General features: G+C 43.1%; 1 protein-coding gene across 2 annotated transcripts in view; it reads right to left on the bottom strand.

Moving 5' to 3' along the window:
• The window catches only part of PAH (phenylalanine hydroxylase), a 38,383-nt gene extending 18,661 nt beyond the window's left edge, over positions 1-19,722 (bottom strand). The window contains exons 1-3 of one of the 2 annotated variants that reach the window (XM_083401285.1): positions 19,663-19,722; positions 12,939-13,046; positions 5,510-5,693 (exon numbers count right to left, since the gene is read on the bottom strand). In XM_083401285.1, coding sequence (XP_083257411.1) covers positions 5,510-5,693; positions 12,939-13,046; positions 19,663-19,665 — 295 coding nt within the window. In that variant the 5' untranslated portion in view covers positions 19,666-19,722. Of the gene's footprint in view, positions 1-5,509; positions 5,694-12,938; positions 13,047-15,618; positions 16,023-19,662 lie in introns of those variants that run through there. The other variant, XM_083401284.1, reaches the window with a different exon arrangement.
• Between the last annotated feature and the right edge of the window lie 206 nt (positions 19,723-19,928).

Below are 19,928 nucleotides of genomic sequence, written 5' to 3'. Positions count from 1 at the left end.
GTGCTGAGGCATATAAGCGTTGGTTTGTCCTGCCCAGAAGTGTCTGACGGAGACTCTGCAAATGGGCTCTTGATAAAGCAGAGATGCTCGAGACATTCTGCATGCAGTGCATGTGCCCTTGAGCTAGGAGACCTCTCTTTATTGGATGTAGTAATACTGCAATCACAGTAAGGTAAAAGGAAAAGGACCCCTGGATAGTTAAATCCAGTCAAAGGCGACTGTGGGGTTGCAGCATTCATCTCGCTTTCAGGCCGAGGGAGCTGGAGTTTGTCCGCAGACAGCTTTCCAGGTCATGTGGCCAGCATGACTAAACCGCTTCTGGCGCAACGGGACACTGTGATGGAAGCCAGCAGGCACAGAAACACCGTTTACCTTCCCACCGCAGTGGTACCTATATATCTACTTGCACTGGTGTGCTTTCGAACTGCTAGGTTGGCAGGAGCTGGGACAGAGCAACAGGAGCTCACTCTGTCGTGGGGATTCGAACCACCGACCTTCTGATCGGCAAGCCCAAGAGGCTCAGTGGATGGCCATTGATTTTGTCCAACAATGTCTTAAGGGTCACAAGGTCTTCATCCCCAGTCAGCTTAAAATTAAGTGGGGGCTTACAGTCAGGTAAGAAGGTACAGGATTGCAAACTAAGGCTGTGCTTGAAAAGCCTTCCCTATTCTCATGTCCTCCAGATGTTGCTGGATTGCAGTTCCCATTAGCCCCAGCCAGCATGACCAAAGGGATGATGGGAGTTGGAGTCCAACCACATCTGGAGGGCACTAGGTTCCCCACCCCAGGACTAGATGGGACTTTGGGCAAATAAATTGTTACGAGGGCTAATTTGGGCTCAACTGCCCAGCTTATGCCGGAACCATTGGCCACAAAGAGCAAACAACAACAGCATTCCAAGAGATCCTTTTTAAAAATAGAAAATCACATTATCCGCTTGCTGAGATGTTCTTTGGCCCATTCGATGGGCTCTCTCCTCCAGCCCCAGTTAGCCAGACATGTTGTCTCTTCCTGCTGCCATTAATGAATGGCCAGAGCAAGCTGTTGCAACACTGACCCTCTGTGAAGCTCTGCAGAGCAAATGCAGGCTGATCAGTAATAAATATTGATTTGTCTGCAAGAGAAACAGCAGAGTTTTATGGTCCTGCGGTGAACACCCAAGTAGTGACCAATTTAACATGGGGTCAGATGCTTAATAGGATGCTAATCAGCTATTTATATGAGGGGGCAACAAAACCGGAGGGCTTCAGAGGTTCTGTGGAACTCTGCCCGTTCTGGGGAGGGGTCAGAGACAGGGCTTTAAAATTTATGGTCGGTCCTAGCCACAGGTTGGAGCCTTTTAAAACATAGCCAACTGCTCAGCTCAGCCCCAGGGTCCTAACAGACAAGGCTTCTACAGACTCTAAGCCTCTAGCTTGTCTCCAGACAGCAAAGCGTTGTCTTTACCTCCCAACTCCCACTGAAACAGAATCATATTTAATTCTTTTATTCAAGGCTACTAGGGGGGGTCTGAACGTTTTGCCCATATTAAAAAGGCTTGTGAGCAAATGGCACCGTGACTTAGTTGGCCGATAACAAATCTTGAGTACAGCTCATGGCTAGTCTGGAGAAAGCTTTTCCCTCTAGACTGGAGGAGCTCAGTTTTTAAAATGGCACACAGATTGGAGACAGGGGAGTAGTGACGTCCTGTTTGAAAGCTGCTGCTCAAAGCACTTTTCTCTGCATTGGGAAGGTTGGCTGTTTATGATAACTTTGCAATATACAAGATGGCTGTGTAAATCAGCTTTCTGTAAACCCCAATCCTAACTGTGTCGACTTGAAACTAAGACCCAACAGCTTCAATGGGTCTTACGTTTAAGGGAACATGCCATAAGATGCTATAAATGACAGAGAAGTAGAACCCTCTTCTCTCTTTTTTTTTTGGTCCAAATTATAATTAAGAAAGATGAAGCAAGATAACCTCCCCTCCCCCACAAACCCACACAGTCCCCAAAGTAATTAAACCTTCACTTTTAAGTGATTGTGATTCCCTGCCAAGCCATAACATCTTGCCCCTTTCCTGAATGGAGGGCTCCAAATATTTTCCTTTTTCTCAATGCAATGTCATGGACAGGACACAAAGGGAAGGGTAAGGAGATTATAAGGATTTATTCCAGGAAGATATTACTACCCTTTCATGTTGCTCCCGGGAAGGAAGGCGAGGCAGCAGACCTAAAGCATTTTAAGCCAACCTTAACTGAAATCCTATTAAGATCACATCTGCTGCTTGAGAAGCCAAGAGGGCATTAAGATTTGGATACGTGTACATGTGTATGAGACATAGAGAAGGGTCTGTATGTGGACACTCATGGAATACTGCACTGGTCATAAAAAAGCTACCTCCAGGTGATTGTCTTACTCCTGTGTGCATATTTATTTCTATATAATGAATAAGGAATCCATAAGTGACAAATTCTGGATGCAAACAGGTGGAGTGATGGGACTCATGCTCTGATTGTGGGCTTCTCTGAGTGCCTCCTCTTGGGAACAGGATTTTTGCCTACATGGACCTCTGGTCTGATTTGGGCCCTTCGGTTATGTCTTTGTGATTATGGCACATATCTGAACCATTTGGCACAGTGATTGTGGGGGAAAATTTGCCACTGACTACATATGGATGAATCAGCATGTTCCCGACCAGTGAAAACTTCACAGGTTCATTCATAAGTCTGTTCTGATCTGTTTCCCCACAAATAAGCAATTCTTTTAAACAATCCACATTAAGAACATACCTAAGTATGTCATTAAATATACGGTTTGTTACAATATACATAGAATGGTACCTCGGGTTACATACGCTTCAGGTTACAGACGCTTCAGGTTACAGACTCAGCTAACCCAGAAATAGTACCTCAGGTTAAGAACTTTGCTTCAGGATGAGAACAGAAATCGTGCGGTGGCGGCACGGCAGCAGCGGGAGGCCCCATTAGCTAAAGTGGTGCTTCAGATTAAGAACAGTTTCAGGGTAAGAACGGACCTCCGGAACGAATTAAGTACTTAACCCGAGGTACCACTGTATTTAAATCATACAGTTATAGCTCAATGTACAAACATATTTTATATTCAGATTTAATACCTTGAGGGAGGAAATACAATGCCACGCTAAGTTAAAGACCCTTGGCAGTGTGCTAGCTGCAAAAGGACTTGCTCTTGAAGAACGGCAGGAGTCTAACATGCTTCTTGCTGCTAGCGGCCCAACAGATTGCTGTAGCCCCAATACTTTCTGTTGTGCAACAACTGGTTGTGCAACTGCTGGCACAACCGATGTGTTGGATTTCATATTGCACAACTAATATTCTTTCCCTTATGCAAGTTCAACAGCCCTTGCATTGACGGTAAAAGGGAGCTGAATCGAAACCTTGGGTATTATTATTATTATTATTAGCCAATAACTGTATCACAAAAATATAGAAATGTGCAAAGGTTAATTATGTTCTGAATGACAAATTAATCCAGGAGGTATGGATCACATCAGTCTACACTGGAATTCACAGATATCAAACTCTTCAAGCATCCCTCCTACCATCTGGGTCAAAGGAGATATAGCTGCTCCAGCTACATCTAAACCAGGGACGAGGGACCTGTATTACTACCCAGGTTGTTAGAGTACAACTCCCATCAATCCTAACTATTGTCCATGCTGCCTGGGGCTGAGAAGTGTCGTAATGCAAAAACATCTGTGATTCTGTGATTCTGTGATCACAGATGTTCCCTATCCCTGCTGTATGCTATCTAACAATCCCACAATATCTAGTCTCTGTAGTTAATCAATGCTAGTCCCAAAATGTCTGGAAGGATCAGTAAGAATATATAATTAAAACACTACACATTTAGCTTTCCCATACCAAAGACATACACTCCAGCCAAATTTTATATCATGGACTTCCAAATCTAAAATATCTGCATTTTCCAATAGGATCCATTCCCTTAACCAACACAGATATGCTGCCTCATAATACAATTGTAGGTCTGGCAGGACAAAGCCTCCTCTTTCTTTTATATCTATCAAGATTTTCTGTTTAATTCGTGGCTTCCCCCCCCCCCCACCAGATAAATTTAGAGATATCTTTTTTCCATTCTTTGAGGCAATTTAACTTATTTGCAATCAGGATTGATTGGAATAAAAACAGCATCTTAGGTAGTACATTCATTTTAATGGCTGAGATTCTGCCTAACAGTGAAAGCTGCATCCTTCCCTAAATCTCCAATTCTTTCTTAATCTCTTTCCATAGTTTAATATGATTATATTGAAATAAATTGAGATTCCTCACCATCAGCCAAATCCCCAAATATTTTACTTTTTTATCTATTTTTAGGCCAGACATTTTTTCTAAGGCCTTTTCCGAATGCTAATCCATGTTTTTAACCAACATTTTGGTTTTATCTGTATTTATTTTGAAACTTGTCACTTCTCCAAACCTTTTCATTTTTTCTAAGGCTTCGGGATCACTTACCATAGGTTGTGCCAATGTTAACACCACATCAGCAGCAAATGTCCTTAATTTGTAGACTCTGCACCCCTCCTCTATACCTTTAATTTCCTTCCCTATTTCTCCTTATATGCTGAAGCAATATTTCTAACATCGAAATGAACAACAATGGAGATAAGGGGCAGCCTTGTTTAGTACCTTTTCTTATTTGGCATTTGTCAGAGAGAATATTGTTTATTAGTATATTTGCAGATTAATCAGTATAAATTGCCTTAATTACTGCTTAGAAAGAATTACCTATCTCCATCTTCTCTAACAACTTGATCATAAATGACCAAGAGATATTATCCAAAGCTTTCTCAGCATCTAAGAAAATTATAGATGCTTGTTTTTCATTTCTTACTTCCAGGTACTCGATTAAATTAATTATATTTCTTATGCTGTCTTTCATTTGTCAACCTGGTAGAAAACCTGCTTGGTCCCTTTTTCAACCTGTTGGCTAAAACTGCAGCAAATAATTTATAGTCACAGTTAAGTAGTGAAGTTGGTCTGTAATTTTTAGTCTTTGTTAAATCAGTTTTGTTTAGGAATCAGGGTAATAAATGCCTCTTTCCAGGAAGCCAGAACCACTCCAGTCACTAAAATTCTAGTCATAGTGTCTTTAAGTGGTTCAATCAAAGCCTTCAGATGTCTTCTAAAGGTTATATAGTTACTCATCTCCTTGACATCTGATGGGAGGGTGTTCCACAGGGTGGGTGCTACCACTGAGAAGGCCCTCTGCCTGGTTCCTTGTAGATTCACTTCTCATAGTGAGGGAACTGCCAGAAGGCCCTTGGAGTTGGACCTCAGTGTCCAGGTTGAACAATAATAATAAATAATAATAATAATAATAATAATAATAATAATAATAATTTTATTTATATCCGACCCTCCCCGGCCAAATGGGGGCGGAGATACTCTTTCAGGTACACAGTAGGGCTGGCAGTTAACCTCTTTGCTGTAGGGAAGGAATGTTGTTATTCTGAACAATATCTCCTTACCGGCATCCTTCCTCTTTTCACGTGAAAGCTCGTGGACATTTGCTCCAATGTCGTCTCTCAGTGTATGAATGATTCCCTCAAGAGCTGGGATGTTCTTGCTTTCCAGATTGATGAAAAATTCGTACTCATCTTTGTTCAGCCGGGAAGGTCTGGATTCAATGTGGATCAGGTTTATCCCCTTCTCCTGGAACAAAGACGGTAACATAATGAAAAGTGAAGCACAATTTTGGCTTGTGGCCTAGAAAGTGGCTGGGGTCACTGGGTAGTTCACGGCACAATTAAAAAGAAAAAAGAAATCACACTATGTTTACGAAGACTGAGCAGGTACACAAGTCCCCTGGCGTCTTCCCCACTATGGCAATATGCATCATATTTTCTAAATTTGAATCCTATTTTCATCAAGGGAAGTAATAGTACCACTCTATTCTGCCTTGGTCAGATACCACACCTGGAATACCGTGTCCAATTCTAGGCACTGCAAGTTAAGAAGGTTGTTGACAAGCTGGAGCATGTGCAGAGGAGGGCAACCAAGATGATCAAGGGTCTGGAGCCTATGCCTTATGAGGAATGGTTGAAGGAGCTGGGTATGTTTAGCCTGAAAAGAGGAGACTGAGAGGAGATATGATAGCCATCTTCAAATATCTTAAGGGCTGTCACATGGAGGAGGGAGCATGCTTGTTTTCTCCTTCTCTGGAGGGTAGGACTGGCTTCAAGTTGCAAGAAAGGAGATTCCGACTAAACATTCGGGAAAGCTTTCTGACAGTAAGAGCTGTTCAACAGTGGAACAGACTCCCACGAGAGGTGGTGGACTCTCCTTCCTTGGAAGTTTTAAAACAGTGGTTGGATGGCCATTTGTCATGGATGCTTTAGCTGATATTCCTGCATTGCAGGGGGTTGGGCTAGATGACCCTTGGGTCCCCTCCAACTCTAAGATTCGAAACGATGTACTGGGTATGGATAGGACATCCTTATTTTCATTTCCAGAAACGTTGGAGGATACGTTTGCCTAAATTACCATATGCAACTTTTATGCCCATTCTCTCCTTGTTGTGATGCAAATCCTCTTTTTCAGTAATGCCTAGCTGGCCACCTGAGCAACTTCTTCTTTCTATCAAGTGACTATTGTAAGCAAATAAATGGACCGGTATCCTCATCGCATGCCAGAAGCACAAATTCTTTTCTTTCTTTCTTTGTTAAAAAAAAAAAAAAAGAGGACTGCTTGGTCTGTGTTGAAAACACTGCTATGGTCATTATAGAAAACAGTCACCTCCAAGAATAGCCATGATAAATGCTGGGGGTTTTTTTGGTACTTTAACCTTAAATAGATTCAAGAGCAGACCTTTGTGGATTACTGAGACAGAACTCTGAAGTGGCTCCCCACCATCGCTTGCCGTGAGCATTGCTGTATGTGCCTTTCTCTGAGTTCTTAGCAGTGGACACTACAGATGAACTTAAATTGTTTGACCAGATACCAACACAATAAGTTGAAAAGGTCAGAAGTGCATTCAAATCCTGCAGCTCAGGAAAGATGTTCTCCTAATTGAGCTGGTCTCCATGCAAATAATGCATTTAACTAGGCTGCTCCCCGAGGTCAAGTTGTTTTAGTCCTCTAAAGGTCTGCATCACACACAGACAATGCTTTGTGTTTGCTATTTAATTAGGTGCTCGCAAATCATTAGAGGGCTCCAGCGATAGGAAAAAGTTAAAATTACTCCCAGCAAGATTTATTATGATTGAGACCAGGCTCAAAAAGTCAGAGCCTGCTCTCAGCAAAGAACCTTCCTTGGGTCATCTTTGAGATTAAGGCTTTATATCGGAGGTGTATTTGTCTTTACTGCAAAGGGCTATGGAGCATCACACTTGGTTGTATCGCATCTTAAGAGCCACAGCCAGAAATGTTACAGCATCTCCACCACTTAGGGTTCGGTGCCAGAGTAAAGCTGCAGCACCCACCACCAAGGAGGCCAAAGTAGAGGGCAGAATGAAACTCTTTTTGACCCTCTTATGTGAGAGTCCCTGGATTCACTGCAGAGCAGAATGAATGACTGCAGGGCGCCAGAAAGGGGCAGATGGCTGAAGCTGTGGAAACAGAGAGATTAAAGGAGTGGCTATTACTGTTCTAAAAGTCACAAGGCCACACAAGGAGGAGGTTGTGAAGGATGCTGAAAGTTCTCGGGAGAACACTCTTCCCTTTTCCACAGCTACAATTCCCAGATTTCCCTGCGATGAGGGACAGGATGTCAAGCCACTCTGAAAATTGCACCACCAGAGTCCCCTAACAACTCTTAGCAAACTACAACTCCCAGAATTCTTTGCGGGAAGCCACAACTGTTCAAAGTGGTATCATGGTCATTTAAATGTAGGGCATAAATGTGGGCGTAGTCATAACTAATTTGCTGGTGTGTATCCATTATGTGTTTCTTTGGGCTCACCTAGATTTTCTTTTGAGCTGTGTTTCTAGCCACAGGACCTAGAAAGTGTCTGAGCATGGGCGGGTATTTTTTTGCCCTGGCACTTTCCCTGCAGAAACCTGATCTTTGCCAGTGAAATGCAGCAAAAAGCAATTCGTGGACAAGTCGGATTTGTTTGTTCAAATTCAGCATTAAAGAGTGGGTTTTTGAAGGGAAAGTGCCAGGGCTAATAATAATAATAATAATAATAATAATAATATCACTAAAACCTAGAACTTTAAAGCACAGTATTGTGCCTAGAAAGCATGGGGCAAAAGGTAAGTGTGATGAGCCCTTTGAGGTTTGCTCAAAGATTCACTGGGCAATCCCATACTTCTTATGCAGATATAAATGCCATCAACTTCAGTGGCATTTACTCCAAGGTAAGTGCACTAACTCCAAGTTAAGTGTGTATAGGATTGCAGTCTAAGGATGTAATGCAGTACTCACTCATAAGTCCCACCGAACACACTGGAATTAATTCCAAGTAGACATGTACAGAAATGAGCAACAAAAATTGTTTTGGGGCTTTCCTAACAACATTTAGAAACATTCAATTAAATCCACAGGTCATTAAGTTGTTAAAATTTTGTGGTTATTCTGTGAGCCATATCTCTGTTACTAGTAATTGGTTTAATTCAAAATATTTATAGCTGTTTAGAGCCAGGTAAGTTTTTGAAATCCTAATAGTGTTTCCGTACTCATACTCCACCTAGTGCCTAATGCTAAACGTGCAACTAATTGCATATAAATTCATTTCAGAGTGCTTACAATTATCAAACAAAAGAGAGTGTTTTCAATTATAAAATACAGTGGTACATTGGTTTACAAACAATCCTGTTTACAAACATTCGGTTTACGAACTCTGCAAAACTGGATGTAGTGTTCCAGTTGCGAACTTTACCTCAGTCTATGAACAGAAGCCGAACGGTGGAAGGGAAGCCTCATTAGGGGAAGTGTGCCTTGGTTTAAGAATAGATTTGGTATAAGAACGGACTTCAGGAATGGATTAAGTTCGTAAACCGAGGCACCACTGTAGTTTTTACAGTGTTTACTCCAGGGTTCCTTGGATGCATTATTCTGTAAACCGAGTAAAAGAAGCAGAAGAAGGTATACAGGCCTGTTGAACCACTGCACTATTTTTACCTTTTTTTTAAAAAAAGCCTAGCCTCTTCCAGGTGATCTATTTATTGAGCATTCATCCCAATTTGTTTGCACAACATTTCCAGGGTGGTTAGACAATGTTGACTATTTACAGAAAATTAATTCTCATTTCTTTATGGGGAAGTTATGCAATATTGCATCCAGCAATTGTTACCCCATACTTCCCAGTGCATTTCCCTAACTTTTTCTTTATTGCGGAAACAAAATGATGGGGAGAGAGGAGCAAGTTGTGCAAGTGCTCCATTATCAGCTTTAACTGAACTTAAATTTTCTAGCATGTTCTTGAATCCAGCTTGGAAATACTGAGAGTCTACAAGCACCCGGAATCTATGTTCGCCAGCTGAAGTAAACCAGACATGAAGTTGAGAATTGTCACCTCTCATATCCTGTACAACAATATGTCAATGAACAAAGCTTTTTTTTCTCTTTTTCTTTTTTGCCCACATCATATTAGCACCAACATCTGTTTCCAGGATGCTCTGGAAAGTGGGTGAATTTCCTGAGTCAACAGTTTCTCTCATCTGGAATGACCCCGATTCCCAGCTAGTGAAATGGAAGGGGATGCGCTGTAAAACCCATCTGTAGCTCCTTTGCTATTAAAATGTCTCCTTTCACATCCATCATGGTAAACCTCTTCAATGTTTTTTCAAGGAATGGTAGCCAAGTGTTGTGCTGAGCAGAGCTGTCTCTGTCTTCTTAATGATAGTGTTATCAAGCACGTTGTTTGAACCTCTTGCCACCTTTTAAGAACATAGGAAGCTGCCTTATACTGAACCAGTCCACTGGTCCATGTAGCTCAGTGTCAGGGAACTGCCATCGGAGCCAGAAGGAGAGGGAGGGCTCCAGAGGGATTCTGGAGAGCGTACTGGGAAGGAGAGAAGCAGCCCATCTTCTGGGGAAGGAAATCAGTGTAGCACCAGTGGAGGAGGGGGGCAGATGGGGGAATCGGCGAGGTGGCTCCAAGACTCTTCACCGGGAACCAGCGGGGAGAGCACGGGTCCTCCGATGCCCACACCCTCCCTACGCAGAAGGCTTCCGCGCAGGGAGAGTAGGCGGCGACTAGGCGTCAAAGAACTTTTATGCTGGAAGAAGTTCAAGAAACGCCCACTGACGGATTCTGCCAGCAATTGAGACAGCCACGGGTGAGTGGCTGTCCGGACAGGAAAGGTTCACTCAGGCAACCCAGCCAGGTGTTAGCACCGATTTACGCACGAGCAACCCCTAGAACCATTACGCTCAGCACTGTCTGCACTGACTCCAGAGATTCAGGCAGGGCTCATTACCAGCCCTACCTGGAGATGCCAGGAATTGTACCTGGGACCTTCTGCATGTACAGCAGATGTTCTGCCTCTGAGCTATGGCACTTTCGCAATTATAAAACACTTTCATCTTCTACTGAAGACAACAAAAAGACTGCCCTCAAAACCATTTGTTCCTCCCCATTTACTTATAGCATCTGAGGCCCTACGCAATTCCATAACTGAATTTTTGCAATATGTACTCCACCCATCTGTTTCCATCTCTGATGAAAATGCATCAATTTAACAATGAGTTTATTCCCGCATTCCCCTCATCAGAGTAATGGATGGGTTAATTTTTATCTGGGCTGAACAGACCTCCTGCAGCAAATGGCTATGCCAGTTGCATCAATATACAAACACCACTCCCCTCCGAAAATGATGTGACCATCCACTCAGCTGCCAAATGTGCAGACGTGACTCTTTGAAGGTAGCTGGGGTAGTTTCACTGACCAAAGTAAATATTGCTTTTTATAAGCACATCCAAAATACTGAGAAAGATAACTGTCCTGTTTGCTCAGCAGAAGGGAGAGGAGGCAGAGAAATCTTTGGTAAGAGTTACATATCTGACTTGACTCTATACGTACATTTTGCCCATTGCATATAGCAGGTGTTGGGAACCTTTGGTCCTCCGGATGTTGCTAAACTACAACTCCCATCATCCCTGACCATTGGTCAAGGTTGCTGGAGATAATGGGAGTTGTAGTTCAATTAACATCTGGAGGTTCTCCACACCTGCCAATGCAGTTTGGGCAATTGCTCATTGCCTAGCACTAAAGGAGCCGGCAAAAATTCAATTTTTCAACTCAGAACCAATTGCATTTTCTTTTCAGGATGCTTGATAGACAGAGGAGTTCTGAGTAAGTTGCATCAACTATGGGGGAACCAGTTCTGGAATTCTTACACACACAAACTTTTACTTTGCTGGAAAGGGATTTATGGTTCCCATTCTTCTGGGTAATCATTATTTTTCCCCCTGGGTTAACCAACAGAAGTGGTCTTGGGATGTATAACTTTTTCTACTTGTATTTCCCCTCCATATTTCCCTTTCACTTGCTAGCTAATTTAATTTCCCCCCAGATGCAAAACAAGTTGCCAGTAGTTTATTACACAACAGTTTCTCTGTTCAGAACTATTCCTCTCCAATGAGCTGCTTTTAAGAGGAGACTCAATGTTCTTTAAAGGAAACAAATGAAACCACAGAGGCTGGGCTTTTAACATGAGATGCTCTCCCCAGTGAGTCATGCCCGGCTCGCCAGCACTGGCATCTTTTTGGCATCAGGTTAATACTTTCCTCTTCTCTTAAGCATCAGATGAAATATGATCCAGCTGTGTCAAGGCTTTGTTAATGCTTCTCTCTGGGTTGCTGATAAGTCTTTTCCTTCTCGCCTGCCCCTGCACAGGCTGGTTTTATGCTTTTATGCCTTACGTGTTCAATTTTGATAGTGATTTTTGTACGTTTTTGTATATTTTAAAACTTGATTGTAAGTCGCCTAGAGACTGTCCTGGGTCACATTACTAGCAATTCAAGAAGAGCTGTTAATAAAGGCTCAATAACACCCTCTGTGGGGAGTACAGTTTGTTCTGTGATCATCCAACTTCCATAAATAGTCTTTCCCCCAAGAAAATTTATTTGGGGACACTTCCACCACATGTGCCAGAACTGTATGCAGTATCCCAAGTGTGGTCATTCCACGTACAAAAGCATTATAGTATTGGCAGTTTTATTTTCTGATGATCTCTAACATGGAATTTGACTCCTTTTTTAATAAAAAAAAAAAAATGACTCACGCAGGAGTAACCTGTTTATCAAGCTATCCACAGCGACCCTGTGATTGCTGTACTGGTCACTGCCAATTCCTCTAGTGTAAGTGTGATGTTAGGTCTGTGTTTACTCAAATAAATATCAATTAAATACTAGAAATTGTCTCCAGCAGCACAAGGATCATGAAGTCATTGATTCCTACACTGAAAGGGGGTTGGACTATATGATTCTACTGATTCTGCTGTCACCTGCATGGTTATTTAAAACACATACAAATTCGATATCAGCAAAGTTTTATAGATGATCCTCTGTACTTGGAAGTACGCCCCATACTGAAGACGTTCCTTTCTTCCCAAAGAGATGCGAAACGGACGGGATCCATGGACATGGCAGCAAGTGCTTGGCTGTTACTAAAAACAGCAGCTGTACATCTAGTTCCAGCACCTGCAATATCTAGTAGAATTTGCCTGGTGCTGTGACGTCATGTCATTCCACTTTTCTCAGCCAATGATATGAATTGGGAGTGGGGAAATGCAGAATGGTATGATGCTATAATGCAAGAGCTTTCCCCAAAGGTTTTTTAACATGCATGCAATGAACACATGGGGTGTGGGGTGCAGAGGTGGTGTTGCGGTAGCGTTGGACTCAACAGCTAAGAATAATGCATCAGGATTGCAGTTTTGACAGCCAGATGCTGGTTCTGAAATTTCAGTCGTGTTTCTCTTGCCGTACAGGCTTAGCAAAGCACATACCTCAAATATGCGTAGCACTTTAGCCAACGCTCCAACTTCTTCTTTGAGGGAGAAAATCAAGGAGATTGCATCATTCTGGGCCTTGCTTTCTTCAATGTAGCTGGATTCCTGCATGATACATACGCAAATGTTGACCATAAGTCTTTTCTCATAAACATGGGTTACAAGAAAAAAGAATGGGACAAACTCAAACCATCTGGGCCAAAGTCTACAGTCTGGAAAGTCTGCTATGTGGTCAAGAAATCTTGGAGGCAGGGGTTTCTTGTGTCTTGGCACAAGAAGCTAATAAAAGCCATTCACTATGAACAATCTTGCTAATGAGGAAAAGGTGAAGACACAAAGAGATCCAAAGACTGCTGGTAGGTTGCACAATTTTATGAGGAAAATCTTGAATAGATCCATGGAAGTGTTGTTTGCAAATATAAACAACCCATGAGGATTTGATTATTTTTTTTTTTTACACCAGTTAATTTTATCCCTAGAAGAGCCAGGAATCCATCACTCAGAAGACGCTTTTAACTTCAGCACATTAATTCAGTAAGGGGGGGGGCTGCTCCTCAAAATAGGCCACAGCTAAACAAAAGAGAACTTCACCTGTAGAAGTCTGCTTGGACATTGAAAATGTTTGAAGAACAGAAACTACTCAGGGCAAATTTATATGTATTAAACATTTATATTCATAAGTCCCCAAATGTTGGCTTGGCATGATTGTCTCAAACAAACCTGAGCTACTCCCTCCTGACTGAGGGAAGGGGAATGGTCTCAACCAATGTCATGCTGAGCTCCAGGACAGTTTAGACCCAGGGGCGACTCACTGCTTCAGCAGGTGAGTATGACTGAAGGAAAGAGCATCTGACCTTTATCCAAAGTTCCAGGACTCATCCCTCTAGTCTCACTGACCTTCAGAAGTCTTGCTGCTTTCAAGTGCATCCAACAGGCATGAGGCCAAGGCAAGCACTGGGGCAGGCAGTTGCCAGATTAAAGGATATGGTCACCATTGGAAACCTGGAGAGTGTGTTTGTGGAACCCTGCGTACATGCAAAATCTGGCATGTAAGTAGGAATAGAAGTACCTTGATTTGAATTCTGACTTTTGTGAGTCTAGAGCACTTGAGATTATTGCGGGGGGGGGGCAGGTAACAATAGATAATAACTGAATAATATTTACTTTGCTTGTATGTGGCTCTCATGATGTCTCCCTCTCCCTGCCTTCAGACCTGGACTGCAGGCTAGGGGTACCAATTTTGAAGCCTTCCCATTGTTAAAAAGAAAACCTGCACACAACTAAGATGGCAACTAACACGTTAGGAAGAAATGTGCTAGCTTGTCTTGCCACCTGAGAGGCAAAAAGTTTAAATATAATTATTATTATTATTATTATTATTATTATTCTTTGGGGCAGTCCAGAAATTCATCACCCACCTGCAGTCTGAAGTGATAGCACCTCATTCTGTTGCACCTTCATTCCATGACAAAATTACAGATGCAGCTGATTTGGAGCAGTACAATAGAATCAGCTCCTCCCAGCCTTGATATCTAAATTTTACCTAAAGTATGAGCAATTTTGAGGGTATTCCTCCTCAAGGAAAACACCTAGGGAATTCAGAGGTCAATAAGAGACTGGTAAAATTACTCAGAAGAATTTCACCCACCCCCTTGCTTCTACTATTCCTTCTAACTATTATATTGAATTAATTCTTTCCTCATTGAAGCTATTTACTAAAATAATTCTGTGAGACTGGCTAACTTTGGCCAGCTCCACAGGAACAAGTGTACAGACTACAGTCAGCTATGGACACCTGGACTCCTGCAGGAAATAATTGATCCTACACCTACATTTGCTCACAGCAGATATGTAATACATGGATATCATACACAAGCGAAATTGCATCTTTAAACACCAGTGCATACGCATTTCACCTATACATGCACCTATATATGGGTAGCAACCACACAGTGATGCTATCAGGGCAAGATTTTGGGGCAGAAATCCAGGACCCCCACTAGACTGAAGGAGCAGGAGGACCCCAAAAAAACAAGGCAGACCAACCACATTTTAAAGTGATGTAATACAACCCAAAGGGGTGAAGAACCCATAAGACCAGTAAGTCTAGAGTCTAAAATTACCCTGCTGCATAACTGCATGCACGCATTACATGTTCACCTGAATTTTTCCACTGCAGTCCTAAAGTATATACGGTAACTCCTCTACCCAGTGCTTTTTTTTCTTAAAAAATGTTTAGGGGTACTCTCATCTTCCTACTCATATTGAAATACCGCCCTTCAATGAAGCCAAACTTAGAGTCACAAAATGTTTAGGGGTATGCGTACCCCTAACCCCCCCCCCTGTCTCTACCAATTCAGACTACTAATACCAAGAACCTGTGGCACTGCATATTTGAAATGGGGAAGTGCTGTGCTCACAAGCCCTGCTCCCCAGTCCCATTAAAGTGCACAGAACTGGGCAGCGCTTCCAACTTTCCAACCTGCTTGTGGAACTCTGCATTTGACAACAGTTTAATATGCGAAAATTAGCAGGTAAAGTGCCGGACAGAGAAAAAGGCTGTTGCCTGTGAATTTCTGCAAAGGTCAAGCCATTGTTGAAGTCATATCGAAGCTGGTCAAAAAGTTGTCAGCCCTAAAATCAGAAACTAGTAAAGTGCTTATTATAATGGACTTACCTGAGAGGCATCTCCATTCATATGGCTAAAGAATTTATTATCCATTTCCACCCTCCAGCACTAGTGATCAGGATGTTTCTTACAGGGAAGAAAGATGGGTGACCTTACTGTGTTTGCAGGAACGTCTGAGTATAATGTACACAGATATTTCAAGTTTAGTTTATAATTGAAGGGTCAGCCCTCTTACTTTGATCCTTCCCTCCCTGGGGTAGGCGGGGCGCTCTGCACACACCCCTGCGCCACCTCCTTCGGGCTCAAGAGGCACACATTGTTTACTCACGTCCAACGAAAGCCACAAGGCTGGAACACCTTTTAGCTTTGCCATGTGGCTTCTGTGGGGACGGATGGAAAGAATCAAGAGTCTTCTCATGCAGTTTCGTACTGTCTGCTGTGTTTAAATTCCAGCTCTGAAAAGCTTCTTCTTTTGCCACCCATGTGAGGAGAAAACAATAACAGAATTTCGACATCTGACAACATGCAATGTTCCCATCTATGCTTAACTTATTTGCCTGTGTCTGTGTGTAAGGAAAACTGATGGGAAAGTGACATAGTTACCTCATCCGTTGCCTCTTTATAATTTTGTATCACTATGGACAGAGTTTGCCCATGTAGATATAGGACTAAAGGGAGTTGTGTCTAAAGGGAGTTTTAATGGGTTGCATCTGTTTAACAAATGTTTAAGGGAAAGGCAACTTAAGGAGGCAAAAAAGGGCATTAATAGGCTCCTATGCTTTAAACGGGAGGCGGGTGGCGCTATGGTCTAAACCACACAGCCTAGGGCTTGCCGATCAGAAGGTCGGCGGTTCGAATCCCCGCGAGGGGTGAGCTCCCGTTGCTCGGTTCCTGCTCCTACGAACCTAGCAGTTCGAAAGCACGTCAAAGTGCAAGTAGATAAATAGGTACCACTCCAGCGGGAAGGTAAACGGCATTTCCGTGTGCTGCTCTGGTTCGCCAGAAGCGGCTTAGTCATGCTGGCCACATGACCCGGAAGCTGTACGCCAGCTCCCTCGGCCAGTAAAGCGAGATGAGCGCCGCAACCCCAGAGTCGTCCATGACTGGACCTAATGGTCATTTACTTTTATGCTTTAAATAAAAACCACTAAGGAAAATGTATTTAGTGGGAGGGCCAAGCTCATCTACTTTGCATGCAAAAAGTCATTGGCTCAATCCTTGGCATCTCTAGGTATTACCGGGAGTTGAGTCCTGCTTGAAACCCATGTGAAATATTGTGGGATCTTAAAATGATCACTAATCTTACCCATCCACAGCACTGCTTCTGGTCCTGGGTCAGAAGAAGTATTTTAATGGAGGAGCTACCAATAGATGCCAGAGGTTGACGCCGGCCTGACATTTTCATAGTGGTGCCCCCACCATTGGATTCCTTTTGGTGCCAAGGCTGACAATTATTTGGTGCCAGCTGAGCCCTTTTAGAAAATAAATAAATAAATTCCTGGCCCTTTTTATTTCTGGTTTGTTTTTTTATCCTGTCCTGGCGTTTGTTGTCTGTGATGCTCACCTGTGATGTAAACCACTCTGCAGACCCTACTGCATTGAATAGGCAAGGTATTAAAGTCTAAGTGAATAGCAGCCTCTCCTTTTGCTTCATCCTCCTCCCGCTGAGCACACTCTGTGAGTTGCCTCCAGGGACTTTTATCACCTCAGTCCCATGGAGAGGGAGGCACAGATTTGCTTCAAGGCATGGGGTGTGTGGTTGGTGTTTCCATGCCCAATTCCCTGCATTTGCAGAAGTGAGGGTGAAGGACAGTCTGGCTCTGTTGTCACCAACAGAGGGCTCAGCCAGGATATCTTTCTGCCTCAGATGGAACAGCAAATGTCAATCTGCTTAAAGTTTTCTCTTACATTCGAGCAGTAAACATTTTTTGTTAAATAAATAAATACTCCCTCTCTCAATTCAAGGCACAGAGCACCCCAGGCTGACCAAGTCATTCTGACGCCTGAGGCAGAAAGTTCCAGAAATCCACTCACCCCTTTACGCTGCGGGAAGGTGCTCCTCCTGCCCATTGTGATTCCAGTGTCGGAGGCCCCGCCTTCTAGCCCACTTCCCAGGTGGCAAAGGATGCCCCTGGAATGAGCTTGCTGCCCAGGAAGTGGATTCAGCCCACTTTCACAACTGGCCAATCGCAAGCAGGCCTGGGGGGCAGACCACTCCAGGACCCAGCTGGGCCTGTTGGCTTTGTTCGGGTCTGCTCCCAAGGGATTTAAAGAGGGCCCATGGCTGGCCTTGGCAGCCACTGTCGCTGGATCACACATCCGCCCTCTCGATTTTTCAGATGTGGGTTGCATTGAACAGCCTTGCTATGGACCTTGTCGGTCACCATATTTGGGACCAGGCTGGAATTTTCCCATATAGCTAATTGGCTCCTCCCATCTAATTTTCACCATCCTCATAGCAATCATCACAACTTTGGCGGTTTGGGCATTGGGCAGGCACAGTCTTGGACAGAGGGGAGGTTGCAGCCTGTGCCTGCCCCTGCTGAAAACGGGGTATCCTATTAAAGGGATCCGGGGGAGATGCTTCTGTCGGGATGCCCAGGTAGGGCCTAGGACCACAGCACTCCCCAAGTGCCACCCAGAGGAGGAGCTACTCTTTGAACTCCCTCTCTTCTGGTTGACCCCATATTAAATACTTCCGGCAAGTGGGCCAGAAGGGGTGTGGTCTACCCAATGCCTATGCCAAACCTCTTACATCTGTAGTCAATAAAGTTGTCTACCAAAATAAAAGACTGTTTATGTATGCAATGATGGCAGCAAGGCTGCTTCTGGCCCAGAGATGGAAAGAAGGAGAAGTGCCAACCAGAGAAGAGTGGCAGAAGAGTGCGGAAACAGCAAGACTGACGGCAAAGATCGGAAACCAGGAGACCAAGTATTTTTAAAAGACTGGAATAACTTTTTAATATATTTGAAAGACCACTGTAGACAGTTAAAATCACTGGCAGGAACACAATGACATTTGTAAAGTAACATGAACTTCTGTTACCATGATGACATAATAGATGGATTACAGTAAAAGATGCAGGAATAACATTTAGAAATGGAATTCATGGAGGGAAGGAAGGAGGTCTGAAGGTTCAAAAGAACCTCTTTTTATTTTTTGAAATGGTTATTTTTGCTGTATTATGTAAAACTAATAAAAATTATATATATATATGAAAAGTTGTGGCCTGGCCCAAATTTGAACTTGCCATGTCTCATTATTTAGACGGTCCGTTGGGCAGGGGACACCTAGGCATGCAAGTGCCTTTCCCTGAGAGTACAAAATCCACAATAATAAATTAAATAACTAACCATTGGCTGCCCTTACATAACACTCCAAAGGCACTGCCTCACTCTGCCTAATGGGAGGGCCAGCGCTGACTTCTGGGAGATCACACACACCCTGCCCTCCCTGGAAGAACACCAGTGAGGGTTTGGGCTATTTTTATTGGTGGTATTTAATAAACTTGGATTTTGTTTTTCAAGAAAAATAAAATTATTTACAGAGTGCATTATTAACTGCATATCAAATGTACAATAAAATACAATTCAAGACCATATAAAACACCAACAAATGAATTAATACATTCAAAACACTATTTCCAGATGTTATTGGAAGCCAAGAGGACCAACACAAATCCAGCATTAAAATGATCAAAATCAGGCAAAAATTGGAGAGTTCTGAATCTCAGATCAAACTAGTTACTAAAGGCTGTGGTACAGAGCTGGGTCTTTAAGGCCTGTTTGAAACCCACAGTAAATGAGACACATTTAGTGGAACAGCATCCCACACCACTTGTGGATTACTCCACGGCCCGGAGCAGGGAGCCAACTCCCGCACTACCCTTCAGAATGAACTCTGCTGCAAAGGTCAATTGCCCTAGAGGGCAATAGCTGGCTTGGACGTGTGCCTTCTTTAAAAGGAAATTTCAATTTCTTTTAGTTTTTTTCTTTTTTAAAAAGTTCTGAAACATTAAATATTGTGTAACCTTCCCAGACCCTTTAGGATGAAGCAAGATCTCAAGCAAGCAAAACATGTTAGCTACTCACCATACTGGTTCAAACACTCCCTTTCACCCCAGAAATTTTATGGCTGATGTTAGACAACCTGATGCAATAGGCACACTTTGCGAGAGGCTCTGATTGGCAGCAGCAGGGGGACTGGCTTTCAGCGACGTTGCCAGCAGTGTAAACAGAACGGTTAGCACATCAAGCATTAACTCTCCTGTGGGGAAAGACTGCCCCACGAAAGTTTCATCCTTTTTATCATCTACAAGCAGAAACTCCAAAGCATATTAGTCACCATATTGAATGAG

The sequence above is a fragment of the Podarcis tiliguerta genome (genome assembly GCF_965153285.1).
Source record: "Podarcis tiliguerta genome assembly, chromosome: 10".
NCBI classification, from domain to species: Eukaryota; Metazoa; Chordata; class Lepidosauria; order Squamata; family Lacertidae; genus Podarcis; species Podarcis tiliguerta.
This window is presented reverse-complemented; position numbering and strand designations above follow the sequence as displayed.